The sequence below is a fragment of the Arvicanthis niloticus genome, chromosome 25 (assembly GCF_011762505.2).
Source record: "Arvicanthis niloticus isolate mArvNil1 chromosome 25, mArvNil1.pat.X, whole genome shotgun sequence".
Taxonomy (NCBI): Eukaryota; Metazoa; Chordata; class Mammalia; order Rodentia; family Muridae; genus Arvicanthis; species Arvicanthis niloticus.
The window spans coordinates 17,376,330-17,397,321 of NC_133433.1; the positions used below are offsets into that span (position 1 = coordinate 17,376,330).

The 20,992-nt window shown below is 39.5% G+C and overlaps 1 protein-coding gene across 3 annotated transcripts in view; it reads left to right on the forward strand.

The window, feature by feature from the left end:
• Positions 1-20,992, forward strand: part of Slc26a7 (solute carrier family 26 member 7) — a 109,407-nt gene that overhangs the window by 52,482 nt on the left and 35,933 nt on the right. For all 3 annotated transcript variants that reach the window (XM_076924133.1, XM_076924134.1, XM_076924135.1), the window contains exons 5-8: positions 7,040-7,192; positions 11,216-11,298; positions 13,295-13,442; positions 15,990-16,103. In XM_076924133.1, coding sequence (XP_076780248.1) covers positions 7,040-7,192; positions 11,216-11,298; positions 13,295-13,442; positions 15,990-16,103 — 498 coding nt within the window. The remainder of the gene's footprint in view (positions 1-7,039; positions 7,193-11,215; positions 11,299-13,294; positions 13,443-15,989; positions 16,104-20,992) is intronic.

A 20,992-nucleotide genomic window follows, 5' to 3' on the forward strand; every position in this document is an offset into this window, starting at 1 on the left:
TTTAGAATGAAAAATGCTTTTTTTAAAAAAACTGAAAGACGATGAAGTATGTCTTAAGTAGAAAGGGTGTTTACCCAAAAGGCATAATAAAAATGACAAAACATCCTTATTCATATTTGCACATGTGGATTTCCTTGAGAAGGCGCCAATGTTAGGCCGGCACCAGACTATGGGAAGTGTGGCAAAGCACACTTCACCAGCCCGGCTCTATGTTTCCTAGACACTAATGGACGATTCTGTCCATTAAATTCAAGAGAGAAGGCAAACTTGGCAATCTTTCCAAGGAACCTTCTTGGAAAGTTTCTACTCTCAGCCTTAGAAATGCAGTCTTTCTGAAATGGAAAACACTTGCATGTGTGCCCATACCCCAGAGGACAAGCACAGCACTTCTCTGCTTTGCTGTACCAACTGCAAAAGCAAAACCCAGGAATGTTAATAAAGTGGAATTGAAACGTCAGAAGGGAATCAGAGCCAACGAGGCATTTTCTTTTATAGAGAATGAGATCACAACTAAGTGTGTACAAATGAAGTTTATATTTGGAGAACAAATCTACTTTGACCATACAGGCCCTCTGGGACTCCAGATCAAGAATACCCTTTGGTGGCTTATGAACAGTCGCATTTTCTCTGCAGCTATCATAGTATTTCTGCTGTGAGTTGCACGAATGTCAATATACCATACAAGTAACAGGACAAGTTGAAAAGGAGAGAAGCAGAATGCTTATCTGCAGCATGATTTAATCAGTGGTGCAGTGTATTGAAAACGTGAATACCGAGTAATAACATGGACATTTCCAATAAAGGCTACTTTCAAATTTTAAATCAGACTGCAAATACTTTTACAACTCAACCATCTTGGGCTAAGTGCCTTCCATCCCCCACAGTTCACTGAAAAAATGCACCACCACAAAACCCAGTGCTCAAGTAATTCAAATTAAGCTTATTTTTCTAAACAAGGGATGGCTGGGTGCCAGGTAGGCCTTGGTATGCTTGGCTGCATGTTTGGACCAAGAGAATGTTGTGTGCCCATGTTGTCTCTAGCTGCTTGACATACCATGTTTCCCATTCTGGCCCGAGACTTCATTTATCCCTTGAAGCAGAGCAAATGGATTTAATCCTAGTATGAGATACAGTTTTTGATCCGAAATTTAAATACATTCATGTAAAAATGTATAGAACGTTGTTTTCCTCTCTTTCTTTCTGGTTCTTTGTTTGTATTAATGTAACCTGAGACTGATATTCAGTATTTTTCTCTTTTCTTTTTGGTATTTGTGTTCACTACTTTGGGGCATGGAATTATAAGAAGCTTATCAGCACTGATTTTTCAAGTATTTAATAATGTAATGGTATTTAGGCAAAGTTGATAGGAGATATCCACATCTGAGAAGCAGGGAAACTTGCTTAGACCTTAGTTTGGAAATGATGAAAGATGGATTTAGAGAGATGTGAGTTTATCAGGAGCTTGGATTCAAATATCATATGGTAGAAAGCAACTCTGAAGGGAGGACCATGTTGAGGTAACTGAGAGGCAGGCATGTGGGTAAATGCACCTATGTTATGATTGGTTAAAAAAAAAGAAAGAACACCACAATGTGGAAATGTTTTTACGACCTCCATACAGTGATAAAGAAAGTAGCAGCCATCCTTGATTAAAGAACTACTGGAGTAGATTTGTGCAACAAATGTTGTCGACAGATTCGTAAGCATTGAGGATGCAGTGATAAATGCCATCCATGTTGTCCATGAGGAGAGATACAAAGTCGGACAGGCGGATACACACACAAACCGACACACTGACAGTCTCATCTAGTTTGTTAATAAAAAAAAAAAAAATGGTTCACTGCTTGAAAGAAATTGTGTGATAGGATGGATGGAGGAACATTTACTTAAGGTAGTCAATCCCTCTGTCCTGATAACGTGACTTTCATGGGAAACATGGAGAGCAAAGAAAGACCCATCCGTGGACGCAAGCTTGGCGTGATGGAGGAGCAGACAAACTGCTCTTTTCTTAAACTCCTTTTAAGTGGAAGTCAGAAATTTTGTGTTTCTTTTCCTCCACGCCTGCATTTTGGTTACAAGACTTATCTCAAAGCTCGGCAAGCTTTTGCCTGCCATAGCAGTATTCAATGAGATGGATTCTTCAATAAACTCTATTCATTGTGGGCTTTGTGGCAGTTATGTGATCAAATGCTTTGATGAGTCGTACTTCAGTAGGCATTCTCCCAAAGATGTAGGGAGAGTTGCTATTTTCAGACATATATTTTTGCACAGAGATCATGCCAAATGCATTTTCTGTTACAAAGTGAGCACATGTAATAAGCATGTGTAAATGTTAGCATTTCTGTCCTCTGGAAACAGTCCTGGCCTGTGGTCGGTGACTCACTCAAAATCATATATTTAAAATTAAGACCCAAAGGTCAAGTTATTAATTTGTACCTACTATTCAGATAGAGTGCTGACACATAGCAAAACGTTCTGGGTTTAATGCCACTTAGCTTTTTCCCGAGGGATATGCAACCCTTTGCATGATAGATCCTCACACAGGCATAATCAATACATGGAAGGATTTATTCAGGTGTTCTGTGTGGTCCCTTTGTAGATAGTCCAGAAATACTAGCAAAAGTGATTATTAATGTTGTTTCCATACTTCAAAATATTTTAACTAACCTTTTCTCTTATGTATTTTATTTTACTAATTTGGATGGTAGGAAAGAAGATATTTTTTGAGTAATGAGTATTTCCAATTGACTGAATATTGAAAAAAACCCACTCCATTATAATTTTCCCACCTGTTGATATTTTCCTAAGCGTATGAGATTGTTGTCTTGAGTCATGAAGCTTTATACATGGACACTCTGGCATTTTCTTCTGCCCATGTGTGTCCCTATATGGGGTCTTAGAGTCCGAGTCATAATTGCTCAATGAAAACAACATATTGGGTGAGGCTCCAGGGAAGCCTTGTCCTTTTTAAGTAACTGATACTATGAGCTTTTTTCTGCCTTTAATTTTGCTTTATTCTTATACAATTTTAGTTACTAAACATCTATTTATTTAGATCAGGTTGATCGTTTCAAAGGTTGATTACTTGGAATTTACTATGGTGGTAATTTTAATATTTATCTCACTGCCTTCCACAAAATAGGACCTCAGTAAACATGAGTGGATGCAAACCTAACTACAAACTCATCCCAGGCTTAGCCCAAGTCTTCACAGTGAGAAAAGAAGGCATCTATATGATTCAACCTTTCCTGGTTCAGATTCCTACTAATGTTCCACTGTATCCCATTCAGAGGTTTATCGTTACTTTAGCCATATTAGAACAGAATACTAATTCACTCAACAATGCTACTTGAATATATGATTTCAGATATTATTCAAGGAGTTGAGAATCCATCACTGAAAAAAAAATAGGCAAAATTATAAAAAAAAAAATGGCCAACTCAGCTAAAAAAGTGTGTGTGTTTGTGTGTGTCTGTGTATGCATGTGATTGTATGTGTAAAAGTACCTATGCAGTGTTTCAGAGAAAATATCACATCTAAATAAATTAAATGTAGCAATGTATTTGCAAATGAGTAAGTCATTTTCATCCTCTGAATTGTCTCAAAATGGATTTGTGTATATACATATTTCCATTTTATGCCAAAGAGCAAACTAGTGTTATAATCTCAAAAGGGCTGAACTAATTTATTAAGTGGATCAGTCCAGTTCTAATGACTTGGTTTTCCATTCTGCACAGAATTGCTGTTGCGTCTCTCTGAACTCTGAGAAGCCATTGACAAGCTCCTTTAGGAAATTTTTATTTGTTTGTTTGTTTGAGAAAATATTTCTCTGTGTAGCCCTGGGTGTCCTGGAATGAATACATTCTGTTGACCAGGCTGGCTTTGAACTCAGAGATCAGTCTGCCTTTGCCTATTGAGTGCTGGGATTAAAGGTGTATGCTGTTGCTGCCTGGCTTTAGGAGTTTTTATTACCTGGTGGAGAGGGTGTGTACCAGGATAGCAAGACAACTGGATTTACAGTAGAATGAAATTTAACATGTATTTAGAATGTCCAGAGCTCTGCTGAGTGATCATATAGAAATGCCCGTGTGTATCTTTACCTCCAGCTCTGCAGCATCTGTATGTACCACTCATATCCCATAAGCTGATTAGCTTGTGACTTCTCGAAGTGGGTCCACATGACAGTCATTAGGACTCCTCCCAGCCTGCTCCTCTATTGTGTTCTTCATGCTCTGAGTTCTTGTTTTAATGAGTCTTTGCCCACTCACCCCCCTCCCCGCCCCATGTTCTTCTGGAGCATCTTGTAAGACATGCTTTGTTTGACGAGCTCTCATTTAATCCAGACAGACAATAAACCCCCGAGGGGGGTCTCATTCCTTTCATTCTGGGGTGGCCATTTGTATCACTGCGAACACATGTTCTCAAAATGCACATGACATAAAATCTGGGTATGGATTGGGAGCTTCATTGTCATGGCATAGTTTTAATCTCCTGGGGGAAAGGCGTAAAGAATAATATAAGTGCTTTAAGACATTTGGATGATTGGCTCTTTGGGAAGAATAGTCTCAATAATATTCCCAATTATCCTCAAACCACTGGATAGAGATGTGTATTTTGAAAAAAAAAATTTTTTTTGACACTGCTTATGCCCATCCTTATTGGAATGTATCGCACTGAGAAAAACTATACTGATGAAAAATTTAAAAACGTAATTAATTTAATTCAAAATTATTTTATATGCATGGGTGTTTTGCCTGCATGTCTATCTGTGCACCGTGCACCTGCAGTGCCTGCAATGTCCTGCAAAGGGCATTGTATCCCTCTGACACTGGAGTTACAGACAGTTCTAAGTTGCCATGTGGGTGTTTGGACTCAAACTTGTGTCTTCTGGAAGAGCAATCCATGCCTTGAACCACCGAGTCATCTCTCCAGCCTCCTGACTTTGGATTTCTCTCTTGAGCTTTGAGTCATTAGTAAAAACAACAACAACAACAACAACAACAACAACAACAAACCAAAAAAAAAAAAAAAAACAAACCCAAGAACAACAACAAAAAAATGGACCCAGTTTCTTCACTTGCAGGGATGCTGTGAGCAGTTTTCATCATAGTGTCTAGTGACAGCTAGAAAAAGTATTATCTGTGTCTCATGTAACAATTATCGTGTAGTGGTGAATTCTCTTCCGTGTAGAACTGAGTAAGTATAGTGACATAGACAGAAATGAGTAAAACCACGTGTTCCATGTTCTGTGGTGCATTTCTAAATGTATCTGGTCACACAATGGGTACTTGGCTAGTATTAGTATTAGTATTAGTTTTAGTTTTAGTATTAGTATTAGTATTAGTATTAGTATTAGTATTAGTATTAGTTTTAGTATTAGTATTAGTTTTAGTTTTAGTATTAGTATTAGTATTAGTTTTAGTTTTAGTATTAGTTTTAGTTTTAGTATTAGTATTAGTATTAGTATTAGTATTAGTATTAGTATTAGTATTAGTATTAGTATTAGTTTTAGTATTAGTATTGCTTTATCTGTAAGTTAAAGTGCACTTTGGACAACTGGACATTACCTCAGTCATTCTCACCCAGTGAAGCTTCACTGCATTTCCTTTGTAAAAATTATTAGAAAGTTAGGGATCATGCTCAGTGTGTACAATTCATATTGCATATACATATGCAAAATCAAATTTAAAGAATAATCATATTTGGTTGCTTAATAACAAATGCTTATAGAGAGCAAAGGTTAGATTTAGCTATTTTTTTTTCTCATTCTCACACACTTTAGAATTCCTTAAATCATACCCCATCTCTTTATGCCAGTAGACCTGGCAGGTAAGCAAGTGACCACAAGAACTCATAGTATTGAGCAAAATGTTTACGGCACTTAGTTGAATGAATACAAGCTCTCAACTTGATGCAGGGTTTTAATTTTATCTTTTCCTTGACTTTACTCTTGAACTTGATGTTTTTGCCAGCTGGGGTAACAACATTGAGTTTCTAATATAAATGTGCTATTAATGTACCTTCTTCATAGTTCCCAACAAATTGTTTGAGGTTAGCATATTTTCATCTGTGTTTTGATGAATTCACAGGCATCTGGAGGTCAGAGGACAGTATCAACTGACCTCTGCCTTATTTTCTGAGACAGGGACTCTCACTGAATCTGGAGCTGGAGGAATGCATCCAGGCTGGCTGTCCAGTATGCTCCAGAGACCTTTCTGTCTCCATCTTTCCACTGCTCAGGTTATAGCCCATGCCATTGCTCAAGTTTATGATGTGAGTTCAGGGCTGTGGAACTCAGAGCCATGAAAGACATCTCCCCTGTCCTATGTTGGTTTCGTGACCATATGTTCTCAGAAGCCATGCACTCCTTACGCCACAGTCGATGTTCCGAGTCATACAAATGCAATCTTAATGCAAAATATGTCCACAGACTTCTTCCTCCACCTCTTATCTGTAGCCTTTTCGGTTCCTGTTTCCTGTTTTGGGATGGGCTACACTCGTTGATCACACATTCAGTTATAACTCTATCCGATCCATGTTATTAGCATCTTGCTGTACTAGTTGATTAATTTAATAGTAACCCCTACACTGCATTGTAAAGTCTGTACGTACTAAGACTGTTTCTGTATTGTTCACCACCGGCAAGCTAGCACTGTCCTGAGTGACGATAGATGAATAAATGCCCAGTAACTGAGAACATGGTAACAAGTTACAGTAAGCCAAGTGCCTGATAGCAATTAAATACCATCCTTTGACTCAAGTGTGCGTGTGCGCGCGCGCACGCATGTGTGTGTGTGTGTGTGTGTGTAGCGTGAGCATGTGCACGTGCATGCTTTTTTCCCCTTTTCTTCCGTTATTCTTCTCCCTATCTTTACACCATCCAGTCATTAGGAGTTGTTTTTTTTTTTTGTTGTTGTTGTTGTTTGTTTTCCTTTTTTGTTTTGTTTTAATAAAGCATCGGCGAGTTTACTTAGGGTCAGACTTACACGCTGGTGTTTTCTGGGCTGCCCTGACTTTGCTCCTCTCTTCCTTCCTGTAGATTTATGCGTATGTTTTTGAGAACATCAAGTCTGTCCAGCTGGAAGCACTGCTCTTGTCCTTGCTAAGCATCATTGTCCTTGTTCTCGTTAAAGAGCTGAATGAACAGTTTAAAAGAAAAATTAAAGTTGTTCTTCCCATCGACTTAGTTCTGGTAAGTATGCAGTCAGCAAAGCTTCGCTGCTCTCAGGGAAGGGGCATAGTCTGCAGAGACTTACTGGTATTTTCTACAGTAACACACAGCCATTCCTGCATCTCATTAATGAAAGAGTAATTTGTGTGGATATACATTAATATAAGAACAGGAAACACTTTGAGTCAACGTTTTTAAAAAGAAAGGACGCATGTTTTCCATTTATGCAACATTTCTCATATGCTTTTGATTTTTTTTTTATAAAAATAAGAGAACATATCGCTTGAGATCTTCTAAGAGACATGTCTAAGAGGTGAGTCCTAAATAATACTGGGTATGAGCTGATGCAATGAAATCAAATATGATAACCTGTGCTATTTGCCAAGACACCTCTGTGACACATGTAGAACTCTTATCTGACAAATAGTCATTAGTGACTGGAAGGTTTGCTGCTCTTCTGTTTCTCAAACTAGTCTTACCTCTCGAAAAGATGCTCAGGATTTTCATTGGCCAGGCGTCTGTTCTTTGAAATGTATTTGTGACTGGAAAATTATATCTTGCTTCTAAAGATTGAAGTTTTATGAGCCTTTTCAAGGAGCACTTAATAAAGGATCACACAGACACAACCACAGCCTGCCAACTTATGTGTCCTTAATGAGCTTTCGTTTTTAATGGTTCTTCCTTGGATTATTCATGTATAATATAAACGGTATTTAAATAACTTCATCAACTGAATATGTTATGGCAAGATCCAAAATGTGCCATCTTACTTCAAAGTTCTGAAGGGATTAAGAAATGCTGGTTGTATCTCAGAAAGTTATATGTGAAGTTTTATAAAACCAACATTTGAAAATAACCCTCAGGAGGCAGGCCTCTAATCTAGTCATAAAGCAACTGACATTTTCTGAAAAGTTGGTAAGGATCATTCCAAAAGTGGCAGATATTCTTGATATGGCATATGTCTAAGACCCTGGACAAAAGCACCAGTGCAAGCCAAAATACTTGAATACTATAGGACAAAATGTTTTTTTTTTTTTTTTTAAGCCAGTTTTGGTTTTTATTTTGTTTTGTTCATTTTTTTTTCCTTGACTTTGCTTGGTTAATTACCTTGGAAACCAGATTAAGATAGAGAATTCTACTCCTGAGAGTCTGAGAGAATTTGTCAGCTGAGGAGATCCATTCTAGGCTGTTCTTTCTCTACTCACTCCAGCTTCATCCTACTCAACATACTGAACCAGTGTCATATGTTGGGCGTGCCCACTGTACCATCACAACTGCCCCTTGGTCCCCCATGGGTCACTCTGGTATGGAAGACCCCCTGTAACCAGGAAAGGCGCCGTGTAAGGAGAGAATGATAGATACTTGAGTATCTGCAGCATAGACAGATGAGAAACAAGGGTAGGTTTGAGTTGGGTATCTATTCTTTATCCCCTGACGCTTTCCACATTTAGGGAATGAGACAGTTGGAGGACTGCCAGATTAGAACTACCTTTAGCATTCTGGGCAGAATCCCTTCTTGTTTAAGAGCAGCACTGGTCTACGGATACCTGTAATAGTAACAAAATACTATAGAGGAACTGGTGACCTCAACAGACAAAGAAATCATGTTGAGATACAGCAGGGAATCAGGGCGCTGCCTCGTTGACTGTTTCAGCAACTTAAAGACTACTCTTACATCACTTTAGTATTTATATAGTTTACCTTTGCACTTTCTTTTGTTAAATCTAAAATAATATTTGCCTTTTAAGCCCATTTGATGTTTTAGAAGCTTTTTTTTTTTTTTAAAGTTCAGTTAATAAACGAAGGGCATAGTTAGGAACATACTACAAAAGCTGCATTTTACTATTAAGCAGTGATTCTTAGATGCTCTTTATTTGATAGTGTAATTGTGTTATGCTGTTCCTCTGATCATGGAAACGGGCAATTTGTACTTTACATACATGATTGACATACCTCTTTTAAGAAGATAAGTCACGTAAACTTGCTTTTGTTATTTTGCTTCTATTTGTCAAACTTGCCTCTGTTATTTTGTTTCTATTTGTCATCAGAAGACTTCTCAAGTCTCGTTTTAGGTAATAAAACTGGTTTTTACTTTACTCCATAGGTTACCATTATATAGTAGCTCAACTTGGTAGTGTTCTTCAACATTTGTATTTAGGATCTCAAATATAATTTAACACAGTGGGTCATGGAAATATATCATAATAAATCAAAAGAACTGACATAAACTATGTTAATCACTATATCTTCAAATCAACCTAAAATCTCTAAAGGGCTAAGCTATGTTCTCCAGGGAGCAGAAATTCCCATGCTGTAAGGAAAGGATCTCAGGTCAGACAACCTGGAAGTCCTATAGCTAGTAAAGACATTAGTCCATGAAAGACTTGACCATAGGAGAGAAACACTCAGGAGGCCTGGCCGATGTGATACAGGCTGACCTGGCTTTGATGTGTGCTGACTGATTGTGGGGCTGAGGGGAGAACTCCCTGGTTAAGTGCTTAAAAGTGATGACTGGAGTGCTGATACCCAGAACCCTTATAATGGCACCCAGACTACCTGTCATTCCAGCCCTGGAAGATGGTAAAGGGGAACCCCAGGACAGGCTGGCTATCAAGACTAACCATGTATAGGAGCTCTAGGTTTGATTGACAGACTCCATCTCATTGAATAAGGAGGACTAGCAACCATGAATGGGTTCAGACATCAATTTTGGTCTTCTACATGAACATGAACTTATGTGCATTTACACACATGCAAACCTGTGTCAAGTATATATGCATAGATATAACATACACAGGGTGGGGGAGGGGGGCTGTGATTATAGACAGAGCAAGTGACCTTGCTTGAATATCTCAATAACATCAAAGCAGGATATCTGAACCTCCTTGAGGGCCGTCTGAAAGTCAATTGTCCCATCAGGTTGGGAGCTGGAATGGTTTACTTCATTTAAGAGATAAGGTCCCGAATTGAAAACAAATTAAGGAGGTTGTAAATCAGCATATACTACTAGCCAAGTAAGAATATTGTACAGGACTTCATCCTCCTGAGAGGTTGTGCTCATGGAGAGGAAAATGTGTTCTTACAAAAGATCCCTTCGTTTCATGAGAGAAAACGTAGGCTGAGTTTCAGTACTTGTGCGCACATGCAGACACACACACACACACACACACACCATGCACACACACCCCGCTAAATTTTGTGTCTTTTTGTGCATTCCAAACTGGACACAAGTGGGTGGGTACAAAGCAAAATGCTAGAAAACCCACGCACTGTAAGTCCTGCACTTTGACAGCTCAAGGATGTGCTGAGGTTTCCCAGTGTAATTTAGAATTCTACCTGACATGTGCTGAGTGATTGTACATACAGTAGACCTGTCCTTACCTAGCTCAGTGTGGCATCGGGACACTGTTTAAGGTTTAATTATCAGATCAAAATCAGTGACATCTTCATTGTCTTGGTCATTTTGCATTCTTTTATATTGGAACACTCCAAATCCATTTCCTGGGGATTTTAAAATCCATGGTTATTTTGATCATCTTTAAAATAATTTAATTGATTAAAAGCACATTTGATTTATATTATCATCAATGATGGATATTTATTGAACCGTGCTATAGAACACCAGAAGTTCCTAGCCAAGTTCACGCATGCCTGTTAACCATCTTCTCTTTCCTCCTCTCCGCACCTTCCATTCCCTTCTTCCTTCCTTCCTTCCTTCCTTCTTCCTTCTCCCTCCCTCCTCTCTCTCTCTCTCTCTCTCTCTCTCTCTCTCTTTCTTTCTTTCTTTCTTTCTTCTATTTTTGATGCTGGATCTCACTGTATATCCCAGTTTGTTCTCAAATTCAAGATCTTTCTGTTTTGAAATCCTGAGTGCTAGAATTATAGATATGGGGACATTCACTCCCTGCCTTAACTTTTAGTATTTCGTTAGTAAATGGTAATCCTGGGACACACAGTATGTTTTTTTTAAGCAGCCTTATGCATTTGAAAGTTAGCTAATAATGTGTATATATTTTTATTTCTTTTTCCAACGCAACCGTTCAGATCATTGCAGCTTCATTTGCTTGCTATTGTACCAACATGGAAAACACATATGGATTAGAAGTAGTTGGGCACATTCCAAACGGGTAATGTAGTCTTTCTTTTAATATGTGTTTATCTGAGTGTTTGTTTTTTGATGTTCAAAGGGACTAGGCCTGGGTGGGGATGGATTTAATTTCTTTTTGTGGCTGTAGGAAGCAAAATTCTAATTAATTTTTATTATGAACGACAAAAACCAACATGTGGAGAAACCAGTAATTTTTCTAGGTTATATGCTACCTGACTATTAAATAAGCATGTAATTGGTTTATGCAGCATTGCTTCAAGTAGAAGATTCCAAAAGTGTTTACAAAGATGTGGCTTGAAAAATAATGGAGGTTGATAAATTTGCCAAGGCCTGGATTTTCCCACCTTAATTGCTTAGTCACACTTGTTCTTGAGGCCATTTTTATCACTGAAGTTATGATAAGCATAAACAAGCAGCCTGCAGAACTGAAAGTCCACAGGCGTGCGAAGAATGGTTTAGAGACTGGTAGAGATGGCCTGGTTTACCACCTCTTTCCAGAACATGTGAATGTTCCACACTGTGAAAGAATAAAAGTTCTCCCAAAACCAGGCTGACAAGCTAAGGCAGAGAAGAACACATACTTGTGCATTCATAACTTTCTTATAGGCTGAATGAAATGGACAAGTCTAATTTTGAGACAAAGTTAGATTGTTGGGTCCTCCATATTTCATGTTTCATCTCATTAAAAAAAATAGTATAAAAAATTCTCAGAAATTAAACCAAAACCAAACAAAAAGGTTAATTTAAAAAGAAAATCCTCTGTGTTGGCTGGCCTGTGTAGATACAGGCAAAGGAGGTTTCCCCAAATCAACTCTAGTCTCCTAAGGGTCTCTCTGCTTTTTCTTGGAAAGCCAGATGTTTTTTCTGCAGTCCAGGTTTTGTTATTAATTAATCACATTTAGTTTTAAGGAACTAGAGCTTTGATTTCTTCATTTCAGGTTTTGTATCATATGCATTATCTTAGGATGGATACTCCCAGTGTTTGGGGAGCAAGGCATACATAGCACTCGGGGAGACAAGGTGTATGGCTCTCCTCCTCATGTTCACCTTATTTGAATTCCTGTCTCAGAAACCCCCTTAAAAAACTACAGTGAGGCATGGCTTAGAAAGGTTCTCCTTGAAACCTTCCAAGAAACATTTTCTCATCTCTGCTGTGGTTTTGGTATACTTGATTTGGTGTTGCTGAAAAAATTAAATGAAACAGTTAATGAGAAAGAGACCATGTCTTACTTACACACTAGATAATAAGACAGTAACCAGTAAGAAATAACTCCCCCCTTTCCTTTATTTTTACCACAGGAATTCTGTCAGGGGTGGGGGTAAGTCTCCCAGCATGACAAGGAATACGTAAATGGTCATTTGGCTTGCATGCTTTTCAAGGGACAATAAGACATAATGGCCGGGTATTATCTGAGAAATGCTTTAAAGACATCTTTGAAATGAAGCTAAGTGTGGTCTATTTTGCAACAGAGAGCAGATGAGACCTTCCTGCATGTTTTCTTCAGCATATGGAAGGCATGATTAACTGTCTCATGAAAGGATTGAGTTAAAAATGTAATTACCATAATGAAGTCAATGGCGTATTTGGAGATTAGTCAACAGTAAGCCAGTTTTTTGCCTGAAACTCTGCAGCATTCAAGGGAGGAAACACAGCTCCAGTGCTGGCCAAATAAATATTTGGAAAGGTTCTAATGAAAGAAGGTCCAGATATGCTTTTGTTTCCTACCAGAAACTTTTGTCAAGTCAGAATTTCTGCGGTATGACCTGAATTCCCTGGGTGTGAGTGTCAGTTAGATACATGGGGCTTCGATTGTGGTGTTTCTTACAATTTTGCTTTTCTGCTAAATAATATTAAAGATACAGGGCTTCTCTGGGCAAGAATGTTTAGTTTTCTCTTAGGGGGTTTCACTTAACTCTTTGTAAACTTCAGAAACACTACTGCAGTGTATTTCATGGCAAGTTCCTACAGAAAGAGCAGGAAGGTTCATAACTTTAATACGTCTTTCTCTCCATAGGATTCCTCCGCCCCGTGCTCCCCCCATGAACATCCTCTCTGCGGTGCTCACTGAAGCTTTTGGAGTTGCACTTGTAGGCTACGTGGCCTCGTTGGCTCTTGCACAAGGATCTGCCAAGAAGTTCAAATATTCAGTTGATGACAACCAGGTGGAGTGTGTCCCCAAGGGGTTTCACTGTTCTGTGGATTCTCAGATACTGAAAAATGTCTAACATTTGAAAAATACAACTTTTCTAAATGTGTAGCAAGCATGGGCAGAACCAAATAACAGGAAAGTCTCTGAGTCACTCACGGGAAGCTGAGAACCGAGCTTTTACAGCTTCGAGTACATTCATTTCATCATTCCATCTTTTTATCTGTACGCCTGTCAGAGGACAGCCATAGTTCTTTGTTTCAATAGTGTGGATCCTGGAATTGAACTCAGATCAGCAGGTTTGATAGCAAGTGCCTCTACCTGTTGAGTCATCTCACTGACCCTTCTAATACATTTTTAAAGAAACACACACACACACAGACACACAGACACACACAGACACACACAGACACACACACACACACACACACACACACACACACACACACACACACCTTCATGCCCTTTTATTTGATTTTAGGAGAGAACCCAAGGGTATTTATCATTTCATGATAGATAACTTTGAGAGCTTAGGGATTTCAATGTGGAACACTAATAATCACTCTTATTAAGACCCTACAGGATGTTAAGTTCTATTCCCACATACCTAAGAGTACATATACAACCTGTTTGCTGAATCTATTCTCCCAGTGTCTTTTCATGCCCCGAGACCCTGTGGAGCTCCCTGGGCCTGAACAGAAGCTGCAGTAGACTGCCGACCAGTACAGAGTGACCTGCATATAGAATTCACACCGAGGTTCTGGGACCTCAGTTCTCTCTGTATATGTGTCTGTTACGCTCCATTAGAGGTGCTAGGGGTAAAAGAGTGAACAACACAGATGGATGTTTTCATCCACTCAGAAACCCCTAGGGTCTCCCTTCGTTGATGCTCAAATTACAGAGCTTGTTATTATGGCTTTCAAGGCTTTATGTCTACAGGAATCCATTTCGTATCTGGTCTCGTAAGATGCATCCTAACCACACTCTCTTATCTCTCCTTTAAGCTCACCAGTCAAGATTCTGGCTGGGAAATCTACTCACAGCTCCATTTCCTTGGAATTCTGTTCCCTCACATTTCTGGATAACTACCTTGTTCAGATACTCACTTCATAGGAAGACTTCCATTGACCCAACTCCTTGAACCCAGCTCTCCACACCTTTCCCCACTTGCCGTCTGGCTTTCTCTATTGTCTGTTTGCCATCTACATTTTCTTGCCAGAACCATAGTTCTTTGAGGCCAGAGATATCATTTATAGTGACTGATACCAATAGGGACAGGCAAGGTAGTAGGAGGATTTTTTTCATTTATCCAGAAAAAGAAAACAAAACAAAACGTGATGACTGGACGAGGTCTCCGTGACAAAGGGCACATGTGGATGGTCAATGGACTGTACCTGTGTACATGGAAAGAGTCATGGGTAACTGCACAGTTTGGGGTCTAGATCTTTAATGATGTGATTAGGATGGTAGAAACCTATAGAGTAGTGCCTTAGTCAGGGTTTCTATTCCTGCACAAAACATCATGACCAAGAAGCCAGTGGGGAGCAAAGGGTTTATTCAGCTTACACTTCTGCATTGCTGTTCATCACCAAAGGAAGTCAGGACTGGAACTCAAGCAGGTCAGGAAGCAGGAGCTGATGCACAGGCCATGAAGGGAGGTTACTTACTGGCTTGCTTCCCCCGGCTTGCTCAGCTTGCTTTCTTATAGAACCCAGGACCACCAGCCCAGGGATGGCACCACCCACAATGGGCCATCCTACCCTTGATGACTAATTGAGAAAATGCCTTACAGCTGGATCTCAAGGAGGCATTTCCTCAACTGAAGCTCCTTTCTCTGTGATAACTCCAGCTTGTGTCAAGTTGACACATAAAACCAGCCAGTAGTTATTGATTTCCCATTATCCATCAAATGTTGACAACAAATAGGTGGCATGTAGCAATCTGGAGTTAAGACGGGTAGTCTAAGCTGAAGATGTAGCTTTGGGAGTTGCCAGGGTGTGTTTGGAGAGTTAGGATGAAGACGGACAGTAGTAAGTGTCCTACGATTGCGACTGATTAGATAACAAAAGACACTGAGAAGTGACAGCCAGAGAGACAGAGGAGACAAGCTTGGAAAGTACGGGGTCCCGGAAGCCAACTGAAGAGATCTTTTAAGAAGGATGGAATAAGCAGCTGTGTCAAATGCTTCTTTATACCAACTAAGCAAAGCAGTAGCCATTGGAGTTGGTAAGGCACTGGTCTTTGAGGAAAGGGTGGAAATAAAAAACCCAATTGGGAATACTTAGAAGATAGAAACGGGCAATGGGGCCATGGGAATCACGAATAAATAGGATCCCCTCACGAGTTCATTATGAGAGTTGACTGATGTACTCAGAATAGCCTTGGAGGATGGCAAGCAGGCTATGAATGTTAGCTATTTTTATTATAAACTATTACATCTCAGCTGGTGAGGAGAGTAGTAGCTGAGCATAAACAAGCTTCATTCTTTGATGAATTGTACCTGGGACCATAGACGGGGATTGTGATAAAGAAATGTTCCATTCTCCCATCACTAATCTCGCAGGAATTTTTGGCCCATGGCCTCAGCAACGTGATCCCTTCATTTCTCTTCTGCATCCCAAGCGCTGCTGCCATGGGAAGGACAGCTGGTCTGTACAGCACGGGCGCAAAGACGCAGGTACCAACTATTCTGCAGGGAAAGGGGTCGGTGGGGCTATCACCCGCTTCTCAGAGTGGAAGGGTGCTCTGTTGAGCCTTGACAATCCTGATTCACATTTTCTGAGCAGCTTCTAGAAGTTCTTCATCCTTCCCTCTCCTGCTCCCTCCACCCTGTTCTGACCACTCTTTTTTTTCTATTTTTCCCATTAATGATGACTTTTCCACAGGCTCAATGATTCAAGGAGCAAACTGCTGCATTCCATACCCACGGGAGCTTTATTAGCAATCTTGAAGCAAGGGCTCCCTCTAGTGGTTTCTTAGTTAATCTAAATAGTCTGCATGACCCTTCCTTCCTTCCTTCCTTCCTTCCTTCCTTCCTTCCTTCCTTCCTTCCTTCCTTCCTTCCTTCCTTCCTTCCTCCCTCCCTCCCTCCCTCCCTCCCTCCCTCCTTCCCTCCTTCTTTCTCTCTCTCTCTTTCTTTCTTTCTTTCTTTCTCTCCTCCTCCTCCTCTTCCTCCTCCTCCTTTTCACTTCCTTGTCATAAAATAAAACCAAGACTATATCTTGATAAGAACATTTCTATGTATACCATTGAGAAAATGTTCCAAAGTACTATTCTATATAAGTGAATATTTGGGGTTAAAGGAACAATTGTTTTATGTATGTTTTAGAAATGCAAATGGATTCTTTTTTTTTTTTTTCAATCCTGATACATACTGGGCATTATGCCGGGTAAGAGTGGGATGACAGTAAGAATGGTATGGATGAAGGTGGAGATAGTATCCAGTTACCTGTCAGGCATCATGTGTCTTCTTATATAAATGGACTCAATCTTTTAGGCAACTCATTGAGAGATGTAAAATTGTTGTTATCATTTCCTGTGTGATAAAGTTGAGGGAAAGATGGCTGAAGTAATTGGCCCAGGTGTTGGGCTATGAAACGTTTCTGGGGAGACCCAAAACGTATATCTACTCAGCCAAAATAGGGATCCCACAACAGATTTTATGTATGTATAGAACAGATGCTTCCAAAGTCCAACTTAGGGAACCAATGGATTTTATTGAGGTTACTTACAGGAATGTGGGCGAAGGATTGCTTACAGGCACAGAAACGACTCAAAGAAAGATGCATCCTCAAAGCCCACGCCAGGATGGGTGACAGTTCACAAAATCTGAGAACCTGGAGCACACACTGCACAGCCTTCAGGCCACTCAACAGGTTGGGGAGTGTCCTTTCCAGGTGCCCCAGTGGGTCTAAGCCTCTGCCAGGTAGGCAGCTGGTTTCCTCCAGGCAGCTGCTTTGGTTTGAGGGTATTCTTTGCATCGTGGTTTATCTGTAAGGATTCTGTAGTCTTTCTTGTTTACTCTTCGGAGGGAGGGACCTAGTAAGTCTGGTCAGTTCCTGAGGCTACTTTGAGTTGTTTATTTTCTGATGTAAGGAGCTTCTCTGCACGATGGAATGTCCAGAACTGCAATACAATCCCGTGTCTCAGACCTCGAGACTGGCAAAGCTGAGAGTTAAACTCTGAGGGATTCGTACTTCTAACCAGTGACCCATCATGAACATTGATGTATATCATAAGAAATTAGCATTATTAAATAATAGCCATTATTTAATAATAAGAACAATTTCACATGCAAATGTAAACATTGATTAGAGGTTTATCTTATACTAATAATACAGTTTATAACTTGTAAAATAACACATGAGAAAAGTGTAGTAAGTTTTGTGACCTTATGGGCAAGAGTCAAGATAGATACAGATAAATACTAAAGTATTGAATAAAACTGATGCTGTACACCAGTGGTTCTCAACCTTTCTGATGCTGTGACCCTTTAATTTCCTCATGTTGTGCTGAACCCCCACCATCAAAGTATTTTGTTGCTACTTCAAAACTGTAATCTTGCTACTGTTATGAATCACAGTGTAAACATCTGAGTTTTTCAATGGTCTTCGGCAACTCCTGTATAAAGGTCATTCAACCCTCCCCATAGGGTTGTGCGCCACAGGTTGAGTACCACTGCCATACACCGTAGAACAGAGAAATATGCAACCATCAATTTTTAATACATTACAATTTAACAAATAATCAACTGTAACTTGTTTAAGAAGCAAAATTCTTATGTAAGCTCCGATTCATGACATCACATAATTTGAAGGTTAGTGATTTTTAATTCTAGGTTCATAGTGTCTTGGTTGGCACAAACCTTTTTGTAATTTACTCTTAAATGTTTGCAATCATTTGCTCTTATGACTCCTTCCTGTGACATTCTAGGTTGTTATATATTTTCCTCAGGCCTCTCTTTAAACAGTGAGTATGTTAGGTTATTTGTTTCCATGTTTAGGCTCAATGGATGAAGTGTGTCAAGGGAAGGTTCTGGAAGCTGGGCTTGCACCCTGGCTCTACCACATAGGAATGGGTGACCGTACCAGTAACTCCTCAGGCTTAAGTGGACTCAGCTGACAAAGCAGAATTACAACTGTATCAAGGTTAGAAGAATTGCCTCATGCTCAGCTAGTGAAACAGCAGACAGAAGCCACTCTTGAAATGTCAATGATTACAATTGAGTTTATTAGGTTTCTGTTCTTACTGTTTTTAAGTAAAGATGTTTGTGTGGCTGGGACAGCTTTCTCCTGGGCTGGTTTTTTTTTCATCCTAGTTGGGTCTCAGACTTTCTGCGGGTGCTTGAGAAAGCTGATATGATACTGTCACTTGTCTTAGAGACAGAAAGGCTGAAATGCAGCCCTGAGGTGGAGCCACCATGATGTGTATCCACCGTGATGTGTGTCAGAGGAGCATTGCATGCTCCTTAGGATCCACCGTGATGTGTGTCATAGGAGCATTGCATGCATTTTTAATTACTGCATAAATGACAAGAAAACTCTCTGATCAGTCTTTGTAACTTTCAACAGTGAAGATTTCAGAGAAAGAACACTTCTGAAAATTTGTCCTAAGTATGAAACCTTAGTGGGTCAATAACATTTCCTAGAATGGAGATACAGGATGCTTTGTCTTTGTTGGGGGGGGGGTCACACGTTTGAATGGTTACAATAAGGGAACATTTCTAAAGACTTTTTATTTTGTAAAAAATTTTCCCACTTGCATGGTATTCTATTTGTCAAACTTCAAAAGAATCGAATCTAGCAAAATCACTAAAGCCCACCTGCAGAATATTCCCAGGGTACCCTGCTTGCTGAGGTGGTGGCTCTATTTCTTAACCTCTCCTGTCCAACTGCACAAGAAGAGAATCTGAACTCATTTGCATGCTCAAACGGAGGATGCTTTGCTATCCGTTTCAGACCTTTATGTTGTAACGGGCTTGAAGAGAGCTCTAAGCATATCTTCAAAGTTTGGCTCTGTTTAGGGTACTTGTAAAAAAAAAGAAACCCTTTTCACACTTTATGATTTCAGTGTGCAGGCTCTTCAACGGCTCTGCCTCCCCTAGGCACTGAGATGCATACCCACTAAATTAACCTGGAACACATAAAAGCCCTTCAAGTTTTTAGCTAATTACAACTCATCAAAGCACAAATGATAAGCACATTACCTTTATTAATTACTTTACTGCCTGCAACAGCTTCAATATTCTCACAGGAATATCTCACCGAGGTATTTTTGTGTGGTAGTTATCTATTGAAGGCCGGAGGTGTAGCTAAGTGATAGTAACGCTTCGTCTGCCATGCCCAGGATTCAATTCCAGCTCTGCAAACAACAGCATCTTATTTCTTCCTTCAGTCCCAGCAAAGACTTTTTTCAGGTCAGAAATTTATTTCCCCTACACAATTTAGTACTTTCCTAGACAAGTCTCAGCTACATAGCTTTACTTTCCCTCTTTCCTTTGTTCCTTCAAGATGCCGTCTTCTTAAGATTTCATGATAGTTTTATTTATAAGCATGTTTCATTCAGTGCAATGTGCACACCCATGCAGTATGTGTAGAGGCCAGAAACATGGTATTGAATTCTTGAAACTGGAGTTACAGGCAGTGGTAAGCCACTTGATGTGGGTGTTAGGAACTGAACTCAAATCCCAGAGTAGCAGCCGGAGCCCTTAACTGCTGAGACATCTCTCTAAACCCCACTGGCCTGGGTTCTATCTCATATTCAACTTTTCAGCACATGATTTTTCTCTGTCTGATGGGCTCCACTCTCTTTGTCATGCCTTCCAGGTCCCTCTTGGCTGCTTCCTTCTGCGCTGCAGCCATCACTAACGCTTGTGGGCTGGCGTTTTTTCTCTTCACATTTTGTGCACTGATTACATTTTGTGCTCACTAATGTGACCATATGATTGATACCTTCTTTCTAGTCTGGAATTAAAGCCACCAGAGAGCACAGATTCCGTCTGCTACTGTTCATTGTATCCTTGGTGTTCATTTAGCCAGGTACCTAGCATGGTATATGTACTGTGTCTCTGTGCATAGACACAGTGGACAAGAAAGAAAAATGGCTACGAGTTACATATGATATAATTTACCAGTTTTGCTGCCATTATGCCAGAAATTTGGCTTTCATCAGGCAATTTTTATTATAATTAATACATTTTAACTATATCGTCATACATTTATTGTTGGGAAAAAAATCTTTTTAAATTCACACATTTGGTCACATGCTTTAAAGAAGTCTAGTTTGAAAGAAATAAAATATGAGCTACCCACATAATTTAAATTATCTAGTGGCTTCACCTTTAGAAATGAAAATCTATTAAAACTGATTTTAATACATTTTAACTTACCTGACAGGATAAAGTAATTATAATTTCAACGTGAATTACAGAAGCATACGCAGTTTTTAAAAAATATTTTCCCCTCAATTAAACTTAGGAATCTGGTATATATTTTACATGTGTGGATTAATCCTAATACAGACTAGTCATATTTCAAGTACTTAGGAACCTTTTGTGGTGATTATGGG